The 25,477-nt window shown below is 34.4% G+C and overlaps 2 protein-coding genes and 1 long non-coding RNA gene across 3 annotated transcripts; all 3 read left to right on the top strand.

The window, feature by feature from the left end:
- The first annotated feature begins 2,718 nt into the window (after positions 1-2,718).
- Positions 2,719-5,133, top strand: LOC120254285. The gene is made up of 7 exons (XM_039262433.1): positions 2,719-2,886; positions 2,981-3,046; positions 3,219-4,139; positions 4,239-4,322; positions 4,403-4,510; positions 4,646-4,744; positions 4,813-5,133. The coding sequence occupies exons 1-7, from the start codon at positions 2,719-2,721 to the stop codon at positions 5,131-5,133; spliced, it is 1,767 nt and encodes a 588-aa protein (XP_039118367.1).
- Positions 5,134-7,354: 2,221 nt separating this feature from the next.
- Positions 7,355-10,641, top strand: LOC120258985. Its single transcript, XR_005536045.1, has 4 exons — positions 7,355-7,904; positions 8,155-8,214; positions 8,305-8,385; positions 10,529-10,641. It is a non-coding gene; the product is annotated as an uncharacterized LOC120258985 (long non-coding RNA).
- A 674-nt stretch (positions 10,642-11,315) lies between these two features.
- On the top strand, positions 11,316-12,530 carry LOC120254183 (putative nuclease HARBI1). The gene is made up of 3 exons (XM_039262360.1): positions 11,316-11,450; positions 11,652-11,877; positions 11,956-12,530. The coding sequence occupies exons 1-3, from the start codon at positions 11,316-11,318 to the stop codon at positions 12,384-12,386; spliced, it is 792 nt and encodes a 263-aa protein (XP_039118294.1). The 3' UTR covers positions 12,387-12,530.
- Positions 12,531-25,477: the final 12,947 nt, after the last annotated feature.

The following is a 25,477-nucleotide window of genomic DNA, read 5'->3' as shown; positions in this document are numbered from 1 at the left end:
TTTGTATCAAAATGGTGCCTCAGTTTTAATTCCGTTTCACCGGTCAATCACCCGAAAATTTCTGGCTTGTTTCATCTGACGTGGACGCCGGAAAAGTCGATGTCGACCCTTATTTGCCACGCCATCTCGCAAGCACTGGTGATGCCACGTCATTTTAAGTTTGCCACGTGTGTAACCCTACCCCATGTCAGCATACCAACATTGCCACCAAAGCCCTTTTTGATATCTCTAACCTCTGTCTTTGTTCCCGAGAGAAGAGGAGAGAAAGGGCAAGCAAATCTAGGGTTTGTCTTCAATCTAGCAAGGGAGGCTCAAGGTTGCAGTCAATGAACGAAATTGCGGTGACCAACAAGCTTGAAGAATAGATGGCAGTAAATTGGGGAGAGAAGACATGAGGGGAGGAAGCCCCTGAGTATTGTAAGTGCTCATATTCTTAAACCCTATCACTTTTTGGCAACATTATTAATTTTTTTGAAAGTGACGTTCATGTGAAGTTCAGGGTCCACAATTGGATTTTTTTCTTGATGCCCTAACTCTATTCCTTTATGCCATGATTTTTTTCTTGATGCCCTGATTTTTTTATTTCTTTTAATGTTTCTTTAATTTATGCCCTTGTGTGTCAGGTTAATGGTAGCCATTCAAACCATTATGTTTTCAAAGCAAAAAACCACACACATGCTTATATAGTTCTTCTCATGTAGTTTTTCTCACATGAAAAGGAAAGTACCTCCTTAGGAATTTTTACCTGTACATTGACATAAAAGCATCTATTCTCAATTCATTGGGTAATTTTAAAAGAATAGAAATTAAAATAACAGTGAGATATATGGCATTAACTCACTTGTTAAAACTGGCAAGGTAGTGAATATTTATAATATGTAAGCAAGAATCTTTTACTACTTGGAAGTTCATGAAACCTTCAGGGTATATATGAAACAGAAAAATTAATGTAGACAATCAACTCAAACATTTTGGCATCTCTTAACAGACAGTGAAATCAATTCTTTTAAAATGAAAAGCAATAGTAAATTCATTCATTCATAATTATGGCAAAACCAATATATTTTTTTCACACAATCTAAAAAAATACATTAATCTCAAATATCAACACATAATAAATGCTATTGCAGGACAATCAAACATCAACACATAAATGGGCACCATAATTGGAATCAATCTGTTTATTGGCAACCAATAATGGTCATAGAAAGTGAGAACATAGCCTAATAGGGATGTTTTAACTGCTTTGACCTCTGCTGAGGTCTTAGCTTGTGCATGCTCAATCTCCAGTCTTTTCTCGCTTATTGTCTTACCAAAAAAATAAGAAGGCAAATGAAATAAAAAAACACTAAAAATGAAAAGTTTTGTTTTATAATATGATTTTTACATGTCAAGTTAAGATGTGATGTTTGGGCCCCAATGTTTTAACTTAAATCAAATTCCATTGATTTTACATGTCAAGTTAAATGTGATCTAAGTTAGTTACAGGGCATGATTTATTATATGTTCTTTGGTTTTTATGTGTAGTTAGATATAATTCCACCATGATGAAGGAGAAGATGGTGACGGAGATAATAATCAAGTAGGTGTTGATCAAGGATACAAAGATGTAGAAGCTGAAGAGGAAGAGGAGGATGCAGATGTTGGACAAGATGGTGACTTACAAGGTATCTTGTTAGGAAAAAAAATTAAGGACAAGGCAATGGATGAGGAAAATGAATTTTATGATTCAGATTATAGTTTTAATGGGGAGACAGATGGTGAAGATGCTGATGAGGAATCCACAAGGATTAGAACAGAGATAGAAATAGATGGAGAGGCTGCTAGAATGGGAAGTGATGGGGATGTAGAATCTGAATATGCAAGGTCTGATGAGCTGCAGTCTTGTTCTTCAACAGACGAGGAGTCACTGGTGCCGAATAGACCTAGATATGCAGAATTCAATGAAGAAGTTGATATGAAAAATCCACAGTTTAAGATAGGCATGAAGTTCCGAAGTTTTAAACAGTTTAAGGAAGCTGTAAAGAATTATGGTATCAAGAATCGCTATGTGATGAACTTCAAGCCCAATAATAAAAAGAAGTGTAAAGCATTCTGTAGAAAAGGGTGTCCCTTCTATCTTTGGGCTTCTCCCATGGTGACTGATAAGAACACAGTTCAAATCAAGACTGGGGTTTTAAAGCATGAATGTACAAGAGATCATGTAAACAAGCATGTTAATGCAGATTGGGTGGCAAGGAATTATTTAGAGCAATTTAGGGTAGATCCTGCTTGGAGGATTGCAGGAATAATTCAAGCAGTAAAAAACAATCAAGAGGTGGATATCAGCAGACTGAAAGCTTATAGGGCCAAGAGCATTGCACTTAGGTAATTTTTTGTATTTCCACTTATAATATGTGTTTATTTATAATCTATGCTGGTATTCTGAATTTTTTCAGAAGTCACATGTACAAATTTTTGTTTGTTTACAGAATTATAGATGGTGATGAGAAGTCTCAAATGTCAAGGTTGTATGACTATAGACTGGAGCTTCTACAGACACATCCTGGTTCAACAATCATTATCAACTGCACTGACGAGGGTGTCTTCCAAGCATTCTATGTATGCTTGGCTCCATTGAGGGAAGGGTTTTTGGCAGGTTTGAGGGATTTTAATAGTTTGTATTTTGTTTTACTTGTCATAATTTGTAATTGTCTTCCTTTTATGTTTTTCCAAATTATGGCAGGTTGTAGGCATTTTGTTTTTCTAGATGGATGCTTCTTGAAGGGGGTGTATGGAGGGCAATTATTATGTGCCGTTGGGATAGATGCAAATGATTGCATCTATCCCATATCTTGGGCTATGGTTAGTAAAGAGAGCAAAGATAATTGGAAGTGGTTCTTGGAGGTAAATGGTCTGATCTCCATTTTTTTACTTGGCCAGCATATCTCTTGATGTTGTGTTTTAATCTCTATTTTGTTGTGTATTATTTCTAACATAGATCTTGGCACAAGATTTGAGGATAACTGATAGCAGACATTGGGCATTTATGTCTGACAGACAAAAGGTGAGCAAGTCTGAATTTTTCTCTTTGTGTTTATCTCCTATCTTGAATTTTGGAAATTATTTAATGGAAACTTTACTTGTACTAATTTATAATTGTCTTGGTGTTTCTCTCTTGCCTTTTACTTTGCTTTACTGGTTCTGGATGGTGATGTGGCAATGTTAAAATTATATAGGGACTAATGCCTGCAATTACAGAGTGTTTTCCACTTAGTGAGCACCGGTATTGTGTGAGACACATTCACACAAACTTTCGAAAAACCTTTAGGGGCAAAGCACTAAAAGACCAACTATGGGCTTGTGCTAAAGCCACTAACCTTCATGTCTTTGAAAAAGAAATGGAAATTATGAAGGGGATGTCAGTGGGGGGACATGATTATATGAAAAAGATAGAACCTAAACACTGGAGTAGGGCATACTTTCAAAGCAAATTTAAGTGTGACATTCTATTAAATAACTTATGCGAGTGTTTTAATAGTAATATCCTAGAGGCTAGGTTAAAGGGAGTGATCACCATGACCGAGATGATAAGAACACAATTAATGAAAAGGATTCAAAAAAGAAGGGATGCAATGAAGAAGGTGACAACATCACATTGCCCAAAAATATTGAAGAAGCTTGAAAAATTTAAACAGTTAAGTTGGTTTTATAATACAACTTGGTCAGGAGGGGACAAATACCAGGTTATAGGGCCTAATGGCCAGTTTGTGGTGGACAAGAGGCAGTGCACATGCTCTTGTAGAAGGTGGCAATTGAGTGGAATTCCATGTGGGCATGCAATATCTGTGTTATACTACAATAAAGAGACACCCGAAAATTATCTGGACAATTGTTACAAGGTTACCACATTCATGAACACCTATAAGAATATACTAAATCCTACTCATGACAAAGATTCATGGCCTAAGAGTGACCAAGGTCCTGTCATTCCACCTGAACCAGTGAACCAAAGAAGAGGTAGGAAAACACTTCTTAGGAGAAAGGAAGCTGAAGAAAACCAAGGCTTCACCAATGGGAAGGTTAGCAAGAGAGGTGTTAAAATGAGATGTAGTGTGTGTGGTGAAACAGGACACAACAAGAGATATCATGGACTAAAGGTTAGTGGTTAATTATGTGTTCTAAAGTTAGAACATTGCAGGGAAATATTTATTTTCATGCCTTGCAAATTTAATGACATATCTATGATCACAATGTAGGGAAATAGAAATGCTTCAGGCGGGCAAACACATGGAGAGGCAAGCCAAGGTGAATCCATCACAGCAGATGATCAAACTGCAATGGTATGTCAGAGAGCTGATGTTGTAAGCAAGTTGTGTGGTATTTTTTATTTATCTAACTATGTTCTTATGGAAATTATTAGAATGATGCTTTGAGACTAATTGATGAAAATGAGAGAGCTGAAGCAAATACAGAAGCAGGGGGAGAATATCACATAACACCACCAGCATTGGATCATCAGGTGTCACAGGTGATAAACTGGGTGATATTTATTTTGATGTTCATGTTGATGTGTTAATTATCAGCTAATTAATCTATGAAGCCTAGGAGAATATCACCATTATTTAATAGGTAAGGTAATTAATTTTCTTGCTTACCATTGCAGTTCATTACAATTCCTGTTCAAGCAATTCATGAAGCAACACCCTTAGTAGAATATTCTATGAGACAGCAACAACATGAGTCAGGGCTTCCTGTCACACGGGTATGCCTTAAAATCTGATAAAATTTGAAAATGAAGTCTTAAACAATTTTTTCCCATCACATTGGCAGGTTCCAACAATACCTAACCAAAAAGCCCATGTGGAATTACCTACTGGAGAAACCCCAGTGAGAAGACCAAAGATAACCATTAGGTCTAAAAAAGCAAGGATAAATGAAGGACCTTCATCTGATGCCAATCCACCATTTAAAAATCCTATTTCTGCCGCAATTGTCCCTAAGCTAAGGTCCCAGGAAACCGAAAAGATGTCAAAGAAGGGAGTAGGGCGTAGGCAACAGTGTCGTCAAGAGAAAGAGGGCATGGCTACCACCGTGAAAATGGCTCCTCCGCTAGCTCAACCAACCCATGAAGGAAATGCGATCGCTTTGTGATGATGTTTTGTAACCATGTGTTAGTATTGTGTTGTGTAACCATTTGTTGGTACACATGTGGATTAACCAACATAATTTTTTTCTTTTGCCCAAATTTATAGAGCCAATTTTTGTAAAGCTTTTGATGTACTTTTGTAATCGCTACTAATTTTGTAAATCTTCTCATCTATGTTGTGTTAGTTCATAACAACATCTAGGTCTGTAATGATTCCCATTTTGTAAGAATGAAAATAGTTATAGCTGGTGATCAATGGAAGAGCATTTGGTAAATCTTCTGACCATTAATATTTTTGGCAGGTTAGACTTAGATATGCAGATTTAAACAAACTTCACACATTCAATTTAAACGCAGATTCACTGTAAGGTTTTCATTTGGTCATCAATTAAACAAAATAGCTTAAATGTAGATTCATTACAGGGTTTCCATTTGGTGATCAAATAAACAAAAAATCTTAAATGCATATTTAAGTGTTTCATTTTTTTTGGGCTGATGTATATTCATGAGGCATGACTTGAAAAATAGTACTAACTGAAAAATATACAAAATTTACATGCTTGAAGGTAAATTGCATGTTTGCATACATTCACAAAAATAAATTAATAAATAAATAAATACAACAAATTAAACAAATGATTTCATCTAACCAAGGCCATTGTTTTATAAATCTACAACAAATGATTAATAACATCATCCAAAACCATTAACACAATTTAGGGCAGTGCTTGCCAACAACAATCGCCTCAACCTATTGTCACAAGATTCCATCCCCCATACTGCCTTCATTGTCCCTTTCTTTCTCACGAATGAATCAAGTAGAAGTCGATGGAGACCGGCAGATCTCATCGGAGCCCGACAGAAGTCGATAGAGACCGGTAGAAGTCACCAGAGCCTGGTAGAACTCGATGGAGACTCGCAGGCCCAGAGTAACTCGATGGAACTTGGTCGAGAGTGAAAGGAAGAGGATGAGGCTTTGGTGGCAATGTTGGTGTGCTAACATGGGGTAGGGTTACACAAGTGGCACACTTAAAATGACGTGGCATCACCAGCTGCGCAGATGACGAGGCAAATAAGCGCTGACATCGACTTCCCGGCGTCCACGTCGGATGAAACAAGCCAGAAATTTTCGGGTGACTGACCGGTGAAACAGAATTAAAGCTGAGGCACCATTTTGATACAAATCAAAGTTTGGACCCCATAGTGATAATTCACCATAGTTGGGTACCCTACCAAAAAATTTACCCAATTTAAAAGAATATGCACATAAAGAAAACCTTATTATTATTATTATTATTATTATTATTATTATTATTATTATTATTTTCGTTAAAAAGTTCTTAGCAATTGAAATTTTACATCGGTGCCGCAATGTGGTGGACCGGGGATAGGGTGGGGCAAGCCTCTACCACCCCATCCCGCCTGAAGCATAGTCAGTCCAATGACTCATCATATTTTTTTTTCCCTTCATGCGACGCCCATCCCGTTTTTGTGTTTTTAATACAATTTTTTAAAAAAATTTTAAAGAAAAGCTTCATTTAACTACCCCCAATAATATAAAATCTTTGATTTTTAAAATTTTAAAGAAAATTTTCATTTATCCCCTATACTATATAATATTTATAAATAAATTAAATAATTAGTGGACCATGGGCAAGGCAAGGTAAAACCAAAGCCGCCTTGCCCAAACCCTACCCCGATTTTCAAAAAATAAAAATAAAAAACCGCCCCATTCGGTGCGGATTGGATTAGAAACCATAGGTTAGGATGAAATTGCCATCCCTATGTGCCATGCAACTTTGGGAAGTCAAGTGTTTTTTTTTTTTTATCAAGATGAGCGGCTAGGCCTCTTAAAAAACAGGGCCTTATACAAATTTCAGTGGAGCAAGTGGAGGTCGGTGGAGCTTGCACACATATAGATACTAGGATAGTCCGTATACAACTACTATTCATACTCCAAAAAAATGTGTCATCACAAATGATTCAAACCTTGCCACTTGTAAGGCGTTCTAAAGAAAAAGTCACAGCCTTTTGTGGTGTGTGTGCTTTACCATCAAAATGTTTAGACTTTCTTTTCATTTCAACCCATGCTAATATTTCAATCATTCTAATCAAAGAAATATTCTTTCCTAATTTAGAGCTACATTTATCAATTTGCATCAATTTGAAAATTTACTTATAGTGTGTTTGTTTCAAGGGATTTGGAGTTCCTAGTAACTCCAAATCCCTTATTATTTTAAAATCAGGTGATTGTTTTGAAGGATTTCTTTTGTCATGGGATTTTGAAATACCAACAACAAAGGATTTTGGTTTACGGTCAAACAGACCGTAAAACCAAATACAAGGTTTTGAATGTTCATTGAAATCCCTCACATGTCATCACGTGAGGGATTCAGTACTCCATCAGCACGAAGGTGAGAACGACAACGAATGAGAAGTCTGAGAAGTTGAAGCTCGTCAACACCAACGCCGCCGAAATTCCTCATCACCAACACTGGAGCAACTCCCTTCTACAAGGACACACGCGCAGCTCCCTTCTGAGGAGTTGAAGCTCGTCAACACCAACGTTAGCGCAACTCCATTCTTGTTGCAGCTCTTCAACCAGGACGCTGACGCAGCTCCTTGCTGAGGAGTTGAAGCTCGTCAGCACCAAGTCTAGCACAGCTCCATTCTTGTTGGAGCTCTTCAACCAGGACATCGGCGCAGCCCGTCACTGTTTTACCTTTTCCAAAATCCAGCAACTACCATAGATCTGGCTGTTTAAGTTTAAAATCAGGTAAAAGTGGATTTTTTTTATGATGTGAGGTTTGGATTGTTTGGTGGATTGGTTGGTTTTGGTTGTTATTGGCTTTGATCTATATTTTGTGAGCAAAGCATGAGTTTTTGTGTTTGTGGCTTTGAGATCTGAGAGATAAACCTTGGTTTTATATGTTGGATTAGTGCCATTTTGTGTGTGTACTGCAGATCTGAGATGTAGATCTTTGGAAATGTTGCTTGATCTTCACTTTTTTTTTTTTGTGTTGTAGCTTGAAGGGAATGAAATTGAAGCTTTGATAAGAGATCTCTGAAATCATTTGTTGACACAGGTAATGGCTTGTTTGGAATTTGTTGATATTTTCTTTTTTGTAGGAGAGTGAAGGATTTGATTTGGTTTTTCAAATTCTGTTGGTGAGTAGGTGTTTGTAGGAGATTTTTCAGGGGGCTTGATATCATCTAAAAAGGAAATTTCAGGTTTCAAGGTTTTTTTCCTCCTTATTGTGAGTTCAATCCTCATCTTCTTTCAATTTGAGTTCCAAGTTTTTATGCATTGATATCTTTTCATTTATCCATTGTGAACTCATGCAAATATTATAATTTGATATAACTTCATAAATACTTACCATAGAATTATAATTTTGAAAGATCTCTCTCTAAAACTCTTCCATCTTGTCCATATATATGCATATAAAACTTCTTGAGGTATTCAGTGCATTTTAATCTGGAGCATTCGGGAGATGCATTTATTTTGTATTGGACTTGACTGATTTTGGTCATTCACAATAGTCTATATGTTCAGTTGGATGATGACTCCGCCATTAACTTCCACTTGTTAAACCTATTATTCTGTTTTAATACTTAACATAGGTTCATCTAGAAGGTGATTCATATATTAGGCTTCTTGCCAAATCTCTTGTTCTGCAGGATTATATGTTTATTACTGTGTACATGAATTCATACAAGCATCATATATATTCTTGTTTATCCATCTAGTCATTTGAGCTTTGTTTTGCTTAACTGGTGGGAGTCATACTAATTTAATTTTGGAAAAAATGAGGTAGACTTGGAATTAAAACCAATGACCAGAGAAATAAGTCTAAATTCTAAGTAGAGAAATTCAAGTTCAAAAATGAATTGCAACAACCTGCCACATGATTCATGTGTAAAAGCGGCTATGAATTAATTAAATCCAATATTTTTTATACTTTTCATATATATGTTTCTTTTTTTAGTTTATAGATAACTATGAAAGATATTAAAATTTAAAGTATTGAAAATATCTGCAACAATTAAAGAACAAACAAACTGATAAAATAGAATACACATATGAAAAGCCTGAATTTTATGGTTGTCTAATTTAGACATTTGAATGCATGATTGCATTAGTGATTTTGATCCATCCATTTTTGGTCTATATGAATTTATGTTTAGCTGGTGATGCAATTCATTTAGACTTTTTAACAAATTGGGACCCAATTACTTCATATACTGCCATGCAACAATTGTTATCTTCTCTGCCAAGAGAATGAAAGCATGAAATTAACATTCTCTTTGTGCTTGCCTCCACAACTTGGTGCAAATCCTGATAATCACTATATAATTAATTAATTAATTAATTCACTTAATAGTGTCACTAAGTGAAAGTAATTTAAATCTTATGTGATTATTTCTACTTTTCTAGTTAATTATATATTTTTAAGATTGAGTTATTAATTAAAGGCTGCTGCTTGCTTATCTTTAGACATGCTAGATAGCTGCCAAGTTGGGAAACATATACCTCAATTGATGTGAGAAGATGAGGCAGGAAATTGACTCAATTGATATATACAAGTCATAAATTTTGTCATTAATTAATATTGTTTGTGTTGCCCCCTCCCCACCAATACAATCATTCAATAGTTTTATTTTGGATATATATCCTTTGCTTGATCTAATAATCAAATGCTCATATATATCCTTTGCTTAATAATCAAAAGGTTATATATATATATATATATATATAAAGTTTTAGGTTTTAGTACTTCTGAACATTTGATAAGAAAAAAGAAAACATTGAAAATATATAATGATGCAATGCTTTGTTTCCTTTGTCTTATAACTAGTCATGACTCATCACATGCCAAACTTAACCTTCTGATCTATAAAGCTGTTGTTTAATGCATGGATTCTTAATGCATGCATGGCTTAGAATGTCTTTATATGTACTATAAAAAAGGTGCTTTCGTGGTTGGTGGTGAACATTTTAGCTTTTGTTTGTTGATTTTTTTTTCACAACCTAAATGACAATATATGTACTACATCATGAGATGCAACTGTTACGGATATATATAAAGTATCTTTCTCGCTTTAGGAACAAAGTTTTGGGTGGGTGGGTGACAAGCACTATCTAGCAACATGATCAGCTTAAAAGTAATGCACTTTTAATGTAACTAATTTCATATAATTACTATCTTCTACAGAAAACAAATTCTGACAACCTAAGTTGTACCACCAGTTTTTTTTTAATGATAAATTAATAAATTCTGAATAATTTTGTACCACCAATTTTTTTATAAGCTTGCATGAGGTATTTACTTATAAATACAATGGATTTAAGTAATCGTTGGTTTGCAAATGTCCTTACATGATAAAATTCAATGGCAGGTCCTGCTGCACTAAAATCTTTGACATTATTACCAGCAAACATATCAGGCTCAATTTTCAAATCTCAGGTTGGCTATTACTTGTGTTCCATTGATTTTGTAATATTTTGTTTTTTTGTTTTATACTCTTTGGAAGCTTGTGGTGGTTTGATTTTTGCAAAAATGTGTGATGAAAGGATATATATATATATATATATATATGTATATATGTGTGCATTGATACGAAATCAACACTAAAAATATTTGTTTGTTAATTAAACTATTGAATGCAATTAACTTTGAACCACTTTGCATGCAATTTTTGGTGGAAACATTGAATGGGTAAATCGTTACCAACAAATTCGAACTGACAATCAACTAATCTCAAATTCTTGTAATTTGATATTAACTTGATAAATCATTGAGTATATTATGGACAAATATTTGTTTATTAATTTATTTAATACAATTAACTTTGAAATTCTTTTGTATGTCATTTTTGATTTACATATCTATATTTAAAACAAACAATGTCATGAACCACTTTGCATGTTCTTTTTTAATTTCTTGTAGATGGTTGGGAATAACATAAAGGATAACTTTTATGCTGCTCGCACTGCAATCCTTGCCGCGGCTTTTGCTGTCGCTTTACTTTTGCATAGTAAACGACGAAAACTCAATAGAGAGCCATCTCGTGCTCGATCAAAAATTAGAGAGCAATATTTATCGAGACTAATAGATGGAAATGACACAACTAGTATCAATATGTCCTTATGAACAAATCAACCTTCTTCAATCTTTGCTCGATAATGAGACGAAAGGGCCTTATGAGAGACACATTGCACATCACTATTGAAGAGCAATTACTGATGTTCCTTCACACCGTAGGACATAACCAGCGTAATCGTGTCATAGCACATAATTTCCTCAGATCTAGTGAGACAGTTAGCAGGTATTTTAATCATGTCTTATACGCAATCGGGCAATTGCGTGATGAATATGTGCGGCCACCTAGTACATAGACTCCAGCATATATAACATCGAGGTCCACACTATACCCTTATTTCAAGGTATTAAACTATTGATCTACTCAAATAAATTAATTATTCTAGAACCAGTTCTTAATTACAGTATGTTAATGGTAGGATTGTATTGGAGCTTTAGATGGGACCCATATCCATGCTTCTGTTCCTGTATCTGAAGTTGCAGAATTTCGTGGGAGAAAAGCATACTCTACACAAAATGTACTTGTTGCTGTTGATTTTGACTTACATTTTACCTATGTTCTTGCTGGATGGGAAGGTTCAGCACATGATGCTTTAGTTTTACGTGATGCACTTGAAAGACCAAATGGCCTATCAGTCCCTGAAGGTATATATTTTGTCTAGTTTAAAAATATATAGTTTAGCATTCGATAACAACTTAACCACCAACTTTGCATTTTTTTAGGGAAATATTACTTAGTCGATGCTGGATACGCAACTCGACCGGGTTTTATAGCTCCATATAGAGGCGTTAGATACCATCTTAAAGAATTTGGCTCACAGACACCGGCTAACCATAAAGAACTTTTTAACCTTCGTCATTCATCAGCCCGTACCACCATTGAACGAGCTTTTGGTTCTCTTAAGGGACACTTCAAAATATTCTCATCAAGACCATTCTTTCCATTTAAAACTCAAGCTGAACTTGTGTTAGCTGCATGTATTTTGCATAATTATATTATAAGTGGAGGAGAAGACATTTTCATACCTTCTGAGGAAGAATGGACACCACCACGACCACCATCAGAAAGAAACATGAGAGAACAAAGGGAGGAGGTCAATGAATGGGTGGCACATAGAGAACAAATTGCACGTGATATGTGGACTAACAAATAGACAATTGGCTACTTGTTCTTATGAAAAATTGTGCTGCCTTTTCTAATCAAGACCAATGATGTTATCATGTGTTTTTTTGTCATGTTATGGGCTTGTACTTGTTTATTACTTTTTGTTTTTCTATGAATTAGTTTTTCATTTGTAATCGTTTATCATATGGTTATTGTCAAACTTCATTTTGTTAGTTATAGTAATTATTTCCTAAAAATATTCATCCACTAATTAAAGGTTGAATGACTTATGTATATTCCAATTTTAGAATGGACAACATAGGGATGTCAGAAGACAGCGAAATGTCATCAATGAGAACCCCTGTTAAAAGAACTGGTGGTAATAAAAGATGGACAACTGCGGAGAGCCGATTTTTCACAAGATTCATGGCGACTCAAGTGGAACAAGGCTTCAAAGTCGACAAGGGATTCAAACCCCAAGCATTTCATGCTGCAATTATTGCAATGAAAAATGAGTTTGGAGTTATAGTTACCGAAGCAAATGTAACTAACCACCTCAGAACAATTCACAGACGATGGGCAAAAATTTAAAAACTAAAAGAGCTAAGTGGAATGGGATGGGATAATAGATTGAAGATGATTATTATGGGAGAATCAGAATTTAGGAACTATGTACAGGTATAAATTTATTTCTTATTTATTCCTATTTACATTGTCCAATTATTTATTATGAATGAAATAATTTTTGTCTAAATGTTCAGTTTAACATAATTTTATATGTTAGGCTCATCCACAAGATGAACCATATTTAAACAAACCAATTGATGATCATGACTTGCTCGAGCTTATTTGTGGTAATGATCAAGCAACTGGAAGTCGTGATGTTCAACTTGGGGATGATATTGGCACACATATGGATGATAATGTTGACTCCCACCATCCATCGCAAATTGACGGTCTTGATAACATGTTCTTTGAAGAGACTGATTATCATCACAACACACCACCACCCATCCACAACCAATTAGAGTACAAAACCTAGGGGAGCATCCTCCACTCAATCAAGAAAAAAAAAACACAAAATGCCCTCAGAAGTTGAAGCAATACAAGAGATGAATAACACCCTTAAGGAGGCATTAAGTGGAAAGAAGTCTACTCGAGATTTAGATTTTGCAAAGGAATTGATTGGTGAATGCATGAAGCTCAAAATATATGGCTACTTTGGCCGTGAAATCAATAAGGCCTATGATTGGTTAATGGTTGATGATAGTAGGGCTATGGGTTTCTTGGCAAAAGATGAAGAGTTAAGGAAGTATTGGGCGGAGGATTTCTTTGAATCACTTCACAATCAACGAGACTTTTTTCCAAGGTCCACTTAGGTTGGTTTTTATTTATTTAATTTTTCTAGTGTTTGTTATGATGATTGTTATGTATGCAGTATATTATAGTAATTTTTTTTAATAGGATGTTGCAGACTATGGGGCATCCCAGATATTTAACCAGTGTGATCACGAAGAATGCAACATGTAACTAATAGTACTACTATCATTATTTGTATATTGTTATTGTTTATTAGCTCATGATAATAAAAATTGGATTTTTTTCATATATGCAGGAGTTTGAGTATTGAAGGTTGAATGCATTTAATAGTAAACTTAAGTGGTTGGAGTTTGATGGGATTGACTGTGTAATGGTTGCCCCTTTGCTTTTGAACGTGTTTTTTTTGTATTTGTGTACTCAGTCTAAACTCTTGTTCAAACTCTTATGCATTTTCATGTTTTAAAGCTTGAAACTATGAATTTGGTCATGCTTGTACTCAGTCTAAACTCTTGTTCATTTGAATGTTTTAAAGCTTGAAACTATGAAGTTGGTAATGCTTAAATTATTGAATGATGATATAATTATCTATGATGTTTTGCTTGTTATAAGTAGCAGGTACAACTTGAAATCTTTCTTACATGAATCTTGTTTGAAGCATATGAACTTGTAAATTTTTCCTCTTGTAATACAGGGCGAGGTTTACTTGGGGGACGGCTTTTTTATTCCTTGTTTATTGTTTTTCACTAACAGAATTTATGCCATTTATGTGTGAAGGAACACACAAAGATGTTGTAATTAATTATTTTTATATGTGTTTTAATTATCATAACTAAATTAATTAATTATTATGTTTTACTTATTAGAACTTAAATTCTGACTCTGATGGCGGGGTTAAGTACAAGTTATTTAAAAAATAAAAATTCAAGAAGAACCTAAAAAAACTTAAAAAGATTATTCACTTAACATATATGAATTAAATAAAAAAATTAATAAATTTAAATATTATTTTAAAATTTTAATTATATTAATTAAAATTAATAATGATATTTATAGTAGTTAATTATTTTAAATATAATAATTTTTGGTGTTTGTAATAACATTTAATTATGCGTTTATAATTAATTAAACTTAATAATAATTTAATATGGGGTAACCTAACCAAAGGTTATTATATCCTAGAAACACATCTAACCAAACACATGTTTTCAAAATCTAGATTTACAAATCCTTTCAAACAACATAAAAATTTGAAAATCCAAAGATTTCCAAATCCAGCTAACTAAAAACACCAAATTTCTGATTCTCCCCGCATTTTAAAATTCAAGGATTTACAACAGATCAGAATTGAAAAATCCACGCGATTTTTCAACTACATCCAACCAAACACCACCTTAATTATCTATCAATTATCGTGGACAATAGAAGTTAAGGCAGACTTGGTTTACCTACAAAAGATGCACTATTCATGTATGATGACAATAAATTGTACTATTGTTTTGCAAAATGTTAAATTAAAAGACATTTTAAAAATATTTAATTTGGCTTAAAAATTAAAAATTTCCATGCTTGTATCACGGTTGAAGTTATTTTCATATTATTTATAAATTTATTTGAGCTATTTAATTCTTAATATTTAGGACGTTTATCTACAAAAACAAAAATGAACATAGGGGTTGATTTGTTGTAATTTTTGCAATATTAAAAAACTCAATTTACAAAAAAACTCAGAACTCAATAATAATGAGTTGTAGCGGTTCATTTGCAAAATTGGTAGATTGACCAAGCATTTGGATATTGGCACAAAGCAAATAACTGGTATATTATCAGGAATTTAAATGATTTCTCTAAAGTTTTTTAAATTTATTAATTAGATATTTAACCCAAAGTCATTTAGATGAACAATAGCTTTTAGAATCCTCATGGGTAATTAGGCCCATTTTGAAAGGCAGGCATACAAAAAAGTCCTTTGAAATTCTGTAATTAATTGATTTGGATCAAATAAATAAAAATGACCTAGATCACCTTCGCCAACGCATCCCAAATAAAAATTTAAAAAAAAAAAAATCAGATCTTCTTAAGACATTTTCTAATTGTGGATTTAGTTAACTACAAAAGTCGTTGGAGAATTTTTTTTTTTAATTTTTTTATTTAAAATTGAAGCTAATCTATCAATTATTTTTACCAATCACAATGATTATATTTCATTTTGGAGCTATTTATATGTATGTATTTTTGTTCCAAATTTTATTTTGTAATCTATCCATGTTTTTGTTTGGGATCAAACGAGAGTTGAGTCAATTGAAACTAGCATTGCATAGGAGAGATGCAATTGGTCATAACTTTATGTGTCCATTCACATTGATCGTGATAAGTTGTTCATAATCAAATACCATAGGACTATGAGGCTAAACATGTTGAGACATATTTAACTATTAATTTTTTGGGTGGTTTATCCACTCTAAGAAAAAGTTTATTGGTTCTTAACCAAAAAAAAAAAAAAGGTTTATTGGGATTAATTTGTGATACAATTCTTTTTGCAATATAAAAGAAAAGAAACTCAATTTAAAAATATTTTTAATCGGTTAAAAATCTAGTGGTTTATCTTAAAAATTGCAAATAAATCATGCATTAAGATATTGAAATAAATAAAAGGAAGGGTATTTCTTTTTGGGGAATTTTATCATGTAGATTATTTTTTATTTTATTTTTTTTTCGAGATATATAGAAAAATAATAGTTTTTAGAGGCATTTCAATAATAAGGTCTATTTTAAAAGATATACCAAAAACAGAAAATAAAATAAAACAAAAACAAAAACAAAAACAAAACCTAGATCACTTTGTCCAACACGTCTATTGTTTTTTATTGATGGATTTAGTCAATTATGAAAGTCATTGGATAAAAAAAAAAATTCTTCATTTTTTTTTCATTTGAAATTGAAAGCTAATTAATATCTCTTAATCAAACATACCAACCACAATAATTTTATTCCCTTTTATTCCAATTTAGTACTATTTGTATATACTTATTCTTGTTTTGAATTTTATAATTTCATAGTCTATTCATTATTACAAGGACCAATGGGAGTGAATAAAGAGAGACTTGAATTACTTATCATAAATGCACTTGTTCGCAAACACGGTATAATATCTGAAATGATCCCTCTACTTTTCTCTTTTTCTTTTTGGTCCTTATATTCAGAAATACTCCAAACTAGTCCTTCTACTATTGAAAATGGGCCAACTTAGTCCCACTACTCTTACTCTCTTTTTATGGCAATATCATGCAGGGACTAGTTGGCCCATATTCAACAGTAGAACATAATAAGTTGGCCCATTTTCAATAGTAGAGGGAATCGTTGGGAATATTTTTGAGTACATGGATCAAAAGGGAAGAGAGAGAATGGTAAAGGGACTAATTCGGGTATTATACTCGCAAACCCATGTGTCTATTTATCTTGATCATGATATGTTGCTCATAAATCAATTATTATGGAAATAAGTCAAAAAAGGCTTCAATTACCTTAAAAAAAACATACATATTCACAAGCTCAGCCAATTATAGCTTGTTTGTCATGACGATAAGTTGCTCAATTTTAATGGTATATATGAGCTAATGGGTTGTGGTATATATGATAATTGGTTTTATAAGGAGGTATATATTCAATTACTTGAATTTTAAGGAATATGTAATTAAAAAAACGTAATTATTATTATAAGTTTTTTGTTGAAAGCCCTTGCTAATTGAAATATTCACATGGATGACCACTCAAGATCTTAGCTGCAATACAATAGACTCTCAGCTCTTCACAGGCAAAACACAACTAAATGGGCCCATAGAGCCAGGCTTCAATTGGGTTAATTGTAGGTAGGATTCAGAGCAAGAGGGATATCAGAGCACCAATTATCAAAAAGAAAGGAAGTTTGATTGGGGTTAATGAAGTTAAGCCAAAGAAAAGACCTCAGCTTAAAGGCGGCATTACAAAGACCCCTGAAAAACCAAAAGTAGACCTGTAGGAATAGAAACCCTCCAAAAATTAAGAGCACCATATTTAGAGTGAAGAATGTCAACCCAAATGAGACCTTCACCATTAATCTATTTAAAAATGTTTTTGGCCATCAAATAACGCTTTGCAAGAAGAAGATTTCTAATGCCAAGACCCCCTTTAGGTTTAGTGTCAGTAAGTTCATCCCAAGAAACAGCATGGATGCCATTTTGATCTCCACCTTTATGCCAAAAGAAACCCCTATCAATTTTATTGATTTCATGGAGGACAGTATCATGGATGGGATAAACAGATAAGTAGTAATTTGGAATAGATAGTAAAGAGGAATTTATAAGAACAACTTTAGCAGCACTAGAAAAATACAAATTCTTCCATCGCGAGCAAAGGTGTTGGATCATAGCAATCATTGTATTAAACACAGCTAAAGCCAATCTCTTTGGAGACACCAGAATACCAAGGTATGTGATGGGAAAAGTGACAGTGTAGAAATCAAGGATGGAGCAAATGCTTTTAGAAACCCACTTATTAAATAAGGACGGGAAATAGACAGCTTATTTGGAAGAGTTAGGGTTTTGACCAGTTAGTTTCCCATAAATGGAAAGACAAAGATTGATATTCCGGATAGTACTTCTAGAAGCATGAGAGACAAGAATAAGGTCATCAGCATAAATTAGGTGATTGAAGTTACTCCTCAGATTATGATTAAATCTAGGGATCATATTCTATCTCATGGCAAAATTAAGCAATGAGATAAGATTTTGTGAAACAAGGATAAAGAGGAAAGAGCATATTGGGTCTCCCTGCCTAATGCCCCTAGAAGATTTATTCCAAGGCGAAGGAAACCCATTAATCAAAAAGGAGAAGGAAGTAGAGCTAATGTCAGTTTTAATCCATGAAATCCAATTAGAAGGGAAATCCATTTTTGTTAAGGTGGCGAGAATTGTAGTCCAACTAATTGTGTCATAAACTTTTTCAATATTTACTTTGAATAACATCCATGGGAGGGTGGGGGAAGGGCGATGAACAACTTCTTACAAGAAAATAATATTATCAAAAGGACAACGGTTTGCAACAAACCCCACTTGTTCCTTACTAATAAGTTGAGGAAGGCAAACCTTGAGGCCTATTAGTTAGAATTTTAGTAATAACTTTATAACATACATTGCACAAAGAAATGGGTCTGAAATAAAAAATCAAAAGCGGATTATCCTTTTTAGGAATAAGAACAATATGAGTTTCCCCCCAAGCAATAGGCATAACAGAATTCTAGAAAAAAAACAACTAACACCAAATGATCACCAATCTCATATAAAAACAATAGAATTCAGCGTTGAGCCTGTTTGGGCCCTTCGAAGGAAGGTCTATAATAGCTTTATAGATTTCATCATAGGTAACGTCCCGAGTGATAATATCACAATGTTAGAAAAGAGATTAGGGAGATCATTCGGCAAAGCATTTAAAATGTTGATATATTTATCATCAGAAGAATTCGACCATAAAAGAAAGTAAAAACCAATAAAAGCTTGATCAATACCAAAACGATCAATAAAAAGATTGCCATTAAGGTTAGAAATCTACGAAATGAAGATAAAATGCTTATGGATGTTGACAGAATTATGGAAAAAAACTGTTATTTTGGTCCCCATCACTAACCCAAAGCATACGAGTACGCTGCACCCATTTAGTTAAAATCTGCCTTTGAAGGGCTGCATACTTAGCATGTATTTTCAGGAGTTGGGGATGGTCAACAAAATTAGAGCATTCTGACATCTTAAGAGACATAATATCAATTTCATCCTTATTAATAGTAGAATCAATAGAATTCAAACCTATAGCCTTACAAGCATTAATGTTAGAGAGAGTGCGAGCTATCAAATGAGTAAAGGCTTGCATAGGTTCCACGAGGGAAGAAGTCCACACTATTCTAACAGCAAGATTGCAACCAATGTAATCTAACCAATGGTTAGCAAAATGGAATAAATCACACTTATAAGAATTATGCAGATTAATGGAAAGAAGAAGAGGAGCATAATTAGAAAAAATCCTTGGTAAATGTCTAAGAGTATAATTGCTGTATTTAGAGGACGACCACATATTTACTAGGCAGCAGTCTAATTTGGCCCACCTTCGGGCCAAGCCATTTTGATTATTACACCAGGTGTATTTTGGGCCCATAAAATGCAAATCAAGAAGGTTATTATCATCAATGAAATTAAGAAAATAACTTGCTTTTCTAGAGTAATAGGAAAACTCACCTCCTTTATGCTCGTCGATGGCAACAATGGCTTTAAACTCCCCACAATAAGCCAGGGGATATTTAACGACGACCTCTTATAAATCTTCAACCAAAGAGAGCACTGAGAGTGCAAGCGCTATGCATTATAAACTACAAAAATGATCTAATTACTTGAGGAGTTATGGGAAATAATTAAATAGAGGGTACGACGAGAGGCAGCAAGAGGTGAGACCCACCTAAGGGATTTACTCCAAGCCACCAAAATGCCACCGGAGTAACCACCAGCCAGGATTGCTGCCCAGTCCCATGAATTAGGAAGTTTTGTACGAAAGCATTCCACTTGGTTTTCATTAGCCCTAGTTTCAACAAGACATACCATCAAAGGCTGATATTTTCAAATAAGTCTTAGAACCTGAGTAGAGGTATCCCACGTAGACATACCCTTGCAATTCCAGCACACAATATTAGCCATATTCACGAGGAAACAAATGGATAGGAAAGAAAGTAAAACAAAAAGGAAAAGGCTCGCTGAAGATTAGAAATCCAATGAAATAAGATGAAAAGTCTGAGAACTCAGACACTCCTTTCCCCAATCTTCAACTCTACCCTTTTGTGGGAAGTTGTTACATCGTGAACTCCTTTTTGGATCAAGGCTTCACGGCGGGTACCATCTTGGAAATAGGAAAAGGTCATTAGGTCATCCGGACAGTCATCCCCAGATTCATCGACATCCTCTAACCTCTCTTCATCATCAATAGTTTGGAACTCATCATCTTGACTACCTTCCCCCGCAAATGAATTGTGCAAGATTTCTGAAACCTTATCAACAAGCATTAAATAGGATGAATCAATATTATCAGAGACTTACCAAGTATTTATTAGGATGGAGGATCGAATAATGGGCGGTGGAGAACCCGAAGAGATGTGAATAGGCAATTTTTCTTGGGCAGTGTGAGATTGGGAAGAGGACGCAAGGAGGGTATGGTCATGGGAGATGGTTTCAAGGCATTGTTTCGAAACCACACTAAGCCCAAATTCCCGATAGATATCCATGCCGGCTTCTTGAGAAATCACAGGTGAGATTATCTCAATTAATTTATTCAGTGAAGCGTCAAGATCGGGATTTGGACTCACATACTCCATAAAAGTAATGGAACATTGGGCATGAGAAACTAGAGCGCCTTCTCAACCATGCTCTCCCAGCCCACCATGTGCCCCCTCCACACCCCCCCTCTCTGAGTAGCAGGATTTCACCTTTCAGTGAGTCCCTTTTGATTAGCGGCTGCCACGTCAGTGGTTACGTGAGTAGCACGACTATTATCAATGTGGCCACGTGCGCGGTCTCGCCGGTGACCAATGAACATCCAAGGGCCATAGTCCGTCTCAACCGTCTCAGCTGGGATATCACTCGAGATCATTGGGACATCATCAGAGGAAGCAACAACATGAGGAGGAGCAGAACCATCTACCCGAGCAATAGTCTCCGTACTAGGATTAGAGTCAACCACCTTCCCTCATGGATCACTAGAGGGTGGAAAGACTCCATTCTTTTCGGTGATTGCCACTCTAGCACAGGTGTTAGTCCCATGCCCCACAACACCACAAGAGTAGCAGAAAGTAGCTAATCGCTAATATAAGACAACCACAAACACCCTATGAAGACTATCGCCGATCAAGAAGCCTTGGATCAAAGGTTTGGAGAGATCGAGTTCAAGGCAAACATGAGCAAACTTAGATTGAGTTAACGAAGTGGTAAGGTCATCCACTTTAAGTAGATTGCCAATGTGAGAAGTAATAGATTCAAGTGATTCACCGTCCAGAAGTCATTAGGCAAATTGTGGAGTTGCACCCATATAGCCGCAGTATTAAGCTTGGCAAAAGGTGGCTCAATAAATGGCTTCCATGGAGATAATTGAAGAATAATACCATTGATGGACCAAGGACCATTGGTAAGGAGGTGTTGCATAACATCATGAGAGCCACAGTGAATTAACAGGAAGCTATTGGGAAGATCAAAGATGAGAACCTCACCAATCTCAACTCATTTGGCCATTGAGAACATTTTGACTTGCTTGAAAGGAGGAGGTTTACCAAAGAACTTACCGTAGAGACAATGTTGGAATCACATACGATCTCGGGAGAAAGCATTGCCATCCAATCGGATAAACTCCAATGTAGACTCTTTGAGCTTATTCAGAACCTAGGGATTATGCAAAGGAGAGTGAGTAGTATTGCAAGCAGCGTGCGGGGAATCCTGATCCCATGACTTTGGGCTTGATTGTACTAGATCACCAGAGTACTGTCCCCCACTTTCCATGGCAAGGTGGGAAAGGGAACCGAGAATTGGAAAAGAAAAGAACTAGAAAGGAGAAGAATCGGGAAAGAGGAAGTAGAATGGGAGCTGTGGGTTTGTCGGCCCATGGAGAATGGATATTTTTGATGTGGTTCAAAACAGAATAACGAAGGCAATGGGTGATACTGGGCCTGAGCAAATTGTAGAGCTAAGGAAATATGACCATAACTTGCTAATTTTTTATTGGATCTAGCCAAGTCATAGCTTCCTGGAATTATCTCTCAAAGCTCTAGGAGGTTAGGAGACGTTTGGATTATGGGATTGAGCACTATAAAAATGGGATTGATTATAAATAGTAATATATAACCATGTTTGGAATATTACTATTAATTTGGGAATTGGTACTGTAGGTATTAACATTATGTATAGTAAAGAGATTTCATTACCCTCAAAATTGGGGGGCATGGAGATGAATAAACACTATTGATAGCGAAATGATATTTTTGCCCCTAGTTGAGATTTAATTAAATAAAAATAATTAATTTAAATAACATAAATGCTATTTTGTAAGTCTTTTTCTAATTATAATAATTAAATAAAATAATAATAAATATAAATTGAGCGAATTAAATATTAAAATAATTAAAATAAACAATAATTAGCAATAATTATTTAATATGCATATTATTTTATAATAATCAAAGTGAAATGACATTTTTGCCCTTATATAGGTGTAATTAAATAAAATAGTTAATAAAATTATTTAATTATGGTAATTAAAGTGAAATGACACTTTTACTCAGTAAATATTTAATTAAATATAATCATTAATTTAAATAATTAGAACAAATTTACTATCTTTCAAATAAATTAATGAGGATAACTAAAGTAAATTATTTAATTGATTAATTTTAAAAATAAATTATTTATTCTAAATATTAAAATGAATAATAATTATGTAAAGTGATTAATTATAATAATTAAAGTGGATAATGGTTAAAAAAATTATTATTCTAAATATTTGATTATAATAATTAAAAAATTATTTATTGTAAATATTTGATTATAATAATTACAAAGACTAGATATTTATTTATATGTTATTATTTTATATATTAACATATTATTACTTATATTAAGGGCATTAAAATAATTTTCATACAATTCCCTATCTCACTTTTCTTTTTCTCAATTCTTTCTAATCAGACACCTTTTTCATTCCCATTACCATTACCATTAGTGCTAGATATTATTTTTTATATATTTCATATAGAACTTGAGAAAAAATTGGGAAGAGAACGAATTAATTTAATGGGCTGGACTGGGCTTAAGCCCAAGCTCGAGTGTTGAAAGATAGTTAAAGTACATCTTTGCTAGAATGGAATTAAGGATATAATGGAACAATTAACAAATTATATATATATATATATATCTAGATTTAAATCTAAGACGCTTCTTTGGAGGGTTTTCAAAGAGGAGAAGGCCTGGTGAAGAAGAAAGAATCACCATTATTGAAGATTGAGCTTAGAGGGAAGGATCAAAACTAAAATTCAACTCCAATCCCCAGATTTTTATTTTCTTATCAGTTTTTCTATGATGAACTTGTATTTTGAACAATTTATTTGCTTAAAATTTTGTACATATGATGGGATAGATAATCTCTAGTTTGGGATAAAATCACACTCTAAAATATTATTGATAATCTCAATATTTTTTGAATTTATAATATTTTAGGGTGTGATTTTAATTTGTAATTAATTCCTAAATTAAATTTAGTCCCATTAATCAATGAAGATTGAGGAATTGATCTTCATTGATTAATGGGGCTAAATTTAATTTAGGAATGAATTACAAACTTAGTACTTGTGGAGCCACTGTTTGGCCCTTCCTTTCAAAGAGAATGGAAAAGCTCTCAAGTGAATTGCATCATCAGAAACCCCATTGATCTTCAACATATCACACACTTCAAGGAAGTTCTCAATATGATTGTTTTGGTCATCGTCGGCTAATCCATTAAATTGTGTGGACTGTTGAACCATTTGAATAAAAGCCAGCTTCAACTCAAAATTCTGGGTTGCCACTAGTGGCCTCACAATGCTCGATTGTGTCCCATGAACAGTAGGTCTAACAAAATCTGAAAGTGTTCTTTGTTACCCCTCTTGTTCGGTCATGTTTTCAGATTCTTCAATTTCTATTTCAGCTGGATGATTCTGTTCTTGCACAGGTTCTTTGCCCTTTCTATGAAAGGTTTGTTCAAGTTCAGGATCTCCTTCAACCAATGTCGAAGGGTTCCCTAGGGTCATAACCTGGAGCTGCAACCAAAGAAAGAAAAGCAAATCCAACAATGGAAGAATAAGAAAGTGTGAAATAGAACAAATAATGAATAGCTAAAATAACAAACTGTAAAGTGCTTCCAAAACGCCTATTCCCCGGCAACGGTGCCAAAAACTTGACAACACCCTTTGCGTGTGTACCGCAAGTGCACATGTTTGTCGAAGTAATAATACCCTGGTGAGTGGGTAGTCATATTCATAGGGAATAGTGATCAGAAACACAAAGAATGCTATTTAGCTAAAATGAAGATGAATCAATAGTGATGTGAACAAAATCAATGCAAATGTAAATAAAAGAAGAAGGAAGCGCAAGTAAATGATAGGAGAGCCAATCGACAAAAAGTGGGGCACCCGGACATTACGCACCCTAGGATTATTGTTTCAAGTGTAAGACCAATCATTATGTCTCTCAACTGATGCTTAATGAGTTGTGGAAATCCTAAAACACACGGTCCCAAACCTAAGTTCAACAGTGACTAACCCTACACTATTCCCCGGTGGAGAAATCGCTCAGTCTCGATGCCTCACACTGTGCAAGGTTGCTTAAAGCTCTAGGGACTCCAAGTGATAAACCCTATTACCTAATGTAGATCTAACCCTTTAGTCCAGGCGAAAGACCCCTAGTCACAATTAAGCCCCAGATACTAAGGATTATTTCAACTCTTCACTCTGTTGCTCACGCAACTAAGCCCCAGCGGAGTTTATCTCTTAGCACTTCACTCTATTATGATCACAAAGAACTCTTGGAACATGGAGGTAGGATAAATCACATCAAAGCGGAAAGGGGACGTTCCGCTCCCTCTCGACTCACCCTCTCGATCCTCTCCAATCTTGCTTTGTCTAACCCTCATGGTGTGCCATTCACTTACAAGGATTACCAATATAGGCTCTCAACCCTAGTGTCACTCTAAGGGAAAATCCATTCAACAAGTATTCAAGATTGAAACTCAATT

The sequence above is a fragment of the Dioscorea cayenensis genome, chromosome 1, assembly GCF_009730915.1.
Source record: "Dioscorea cayenensis subsp. rotundata cultivar TDr96_F1 chromosome 1, TDr96_F1_v2_PseudoChromosome.rev07_lg8_w22 25.fasta, whole genome shotgun sequence".
NCBI lineage: Eukaryota > Viridiplantae > Streptophyta > Magnoliopsida > Dioscoreales > Dioscoreaceae > Dioscorea > Dioscorea cayenensis.
The sequence above is the reverse complement of the archived record's forward strand: the minus strand, read 5'-3'. Positions and strand labels throughout refer to the sequence as shown.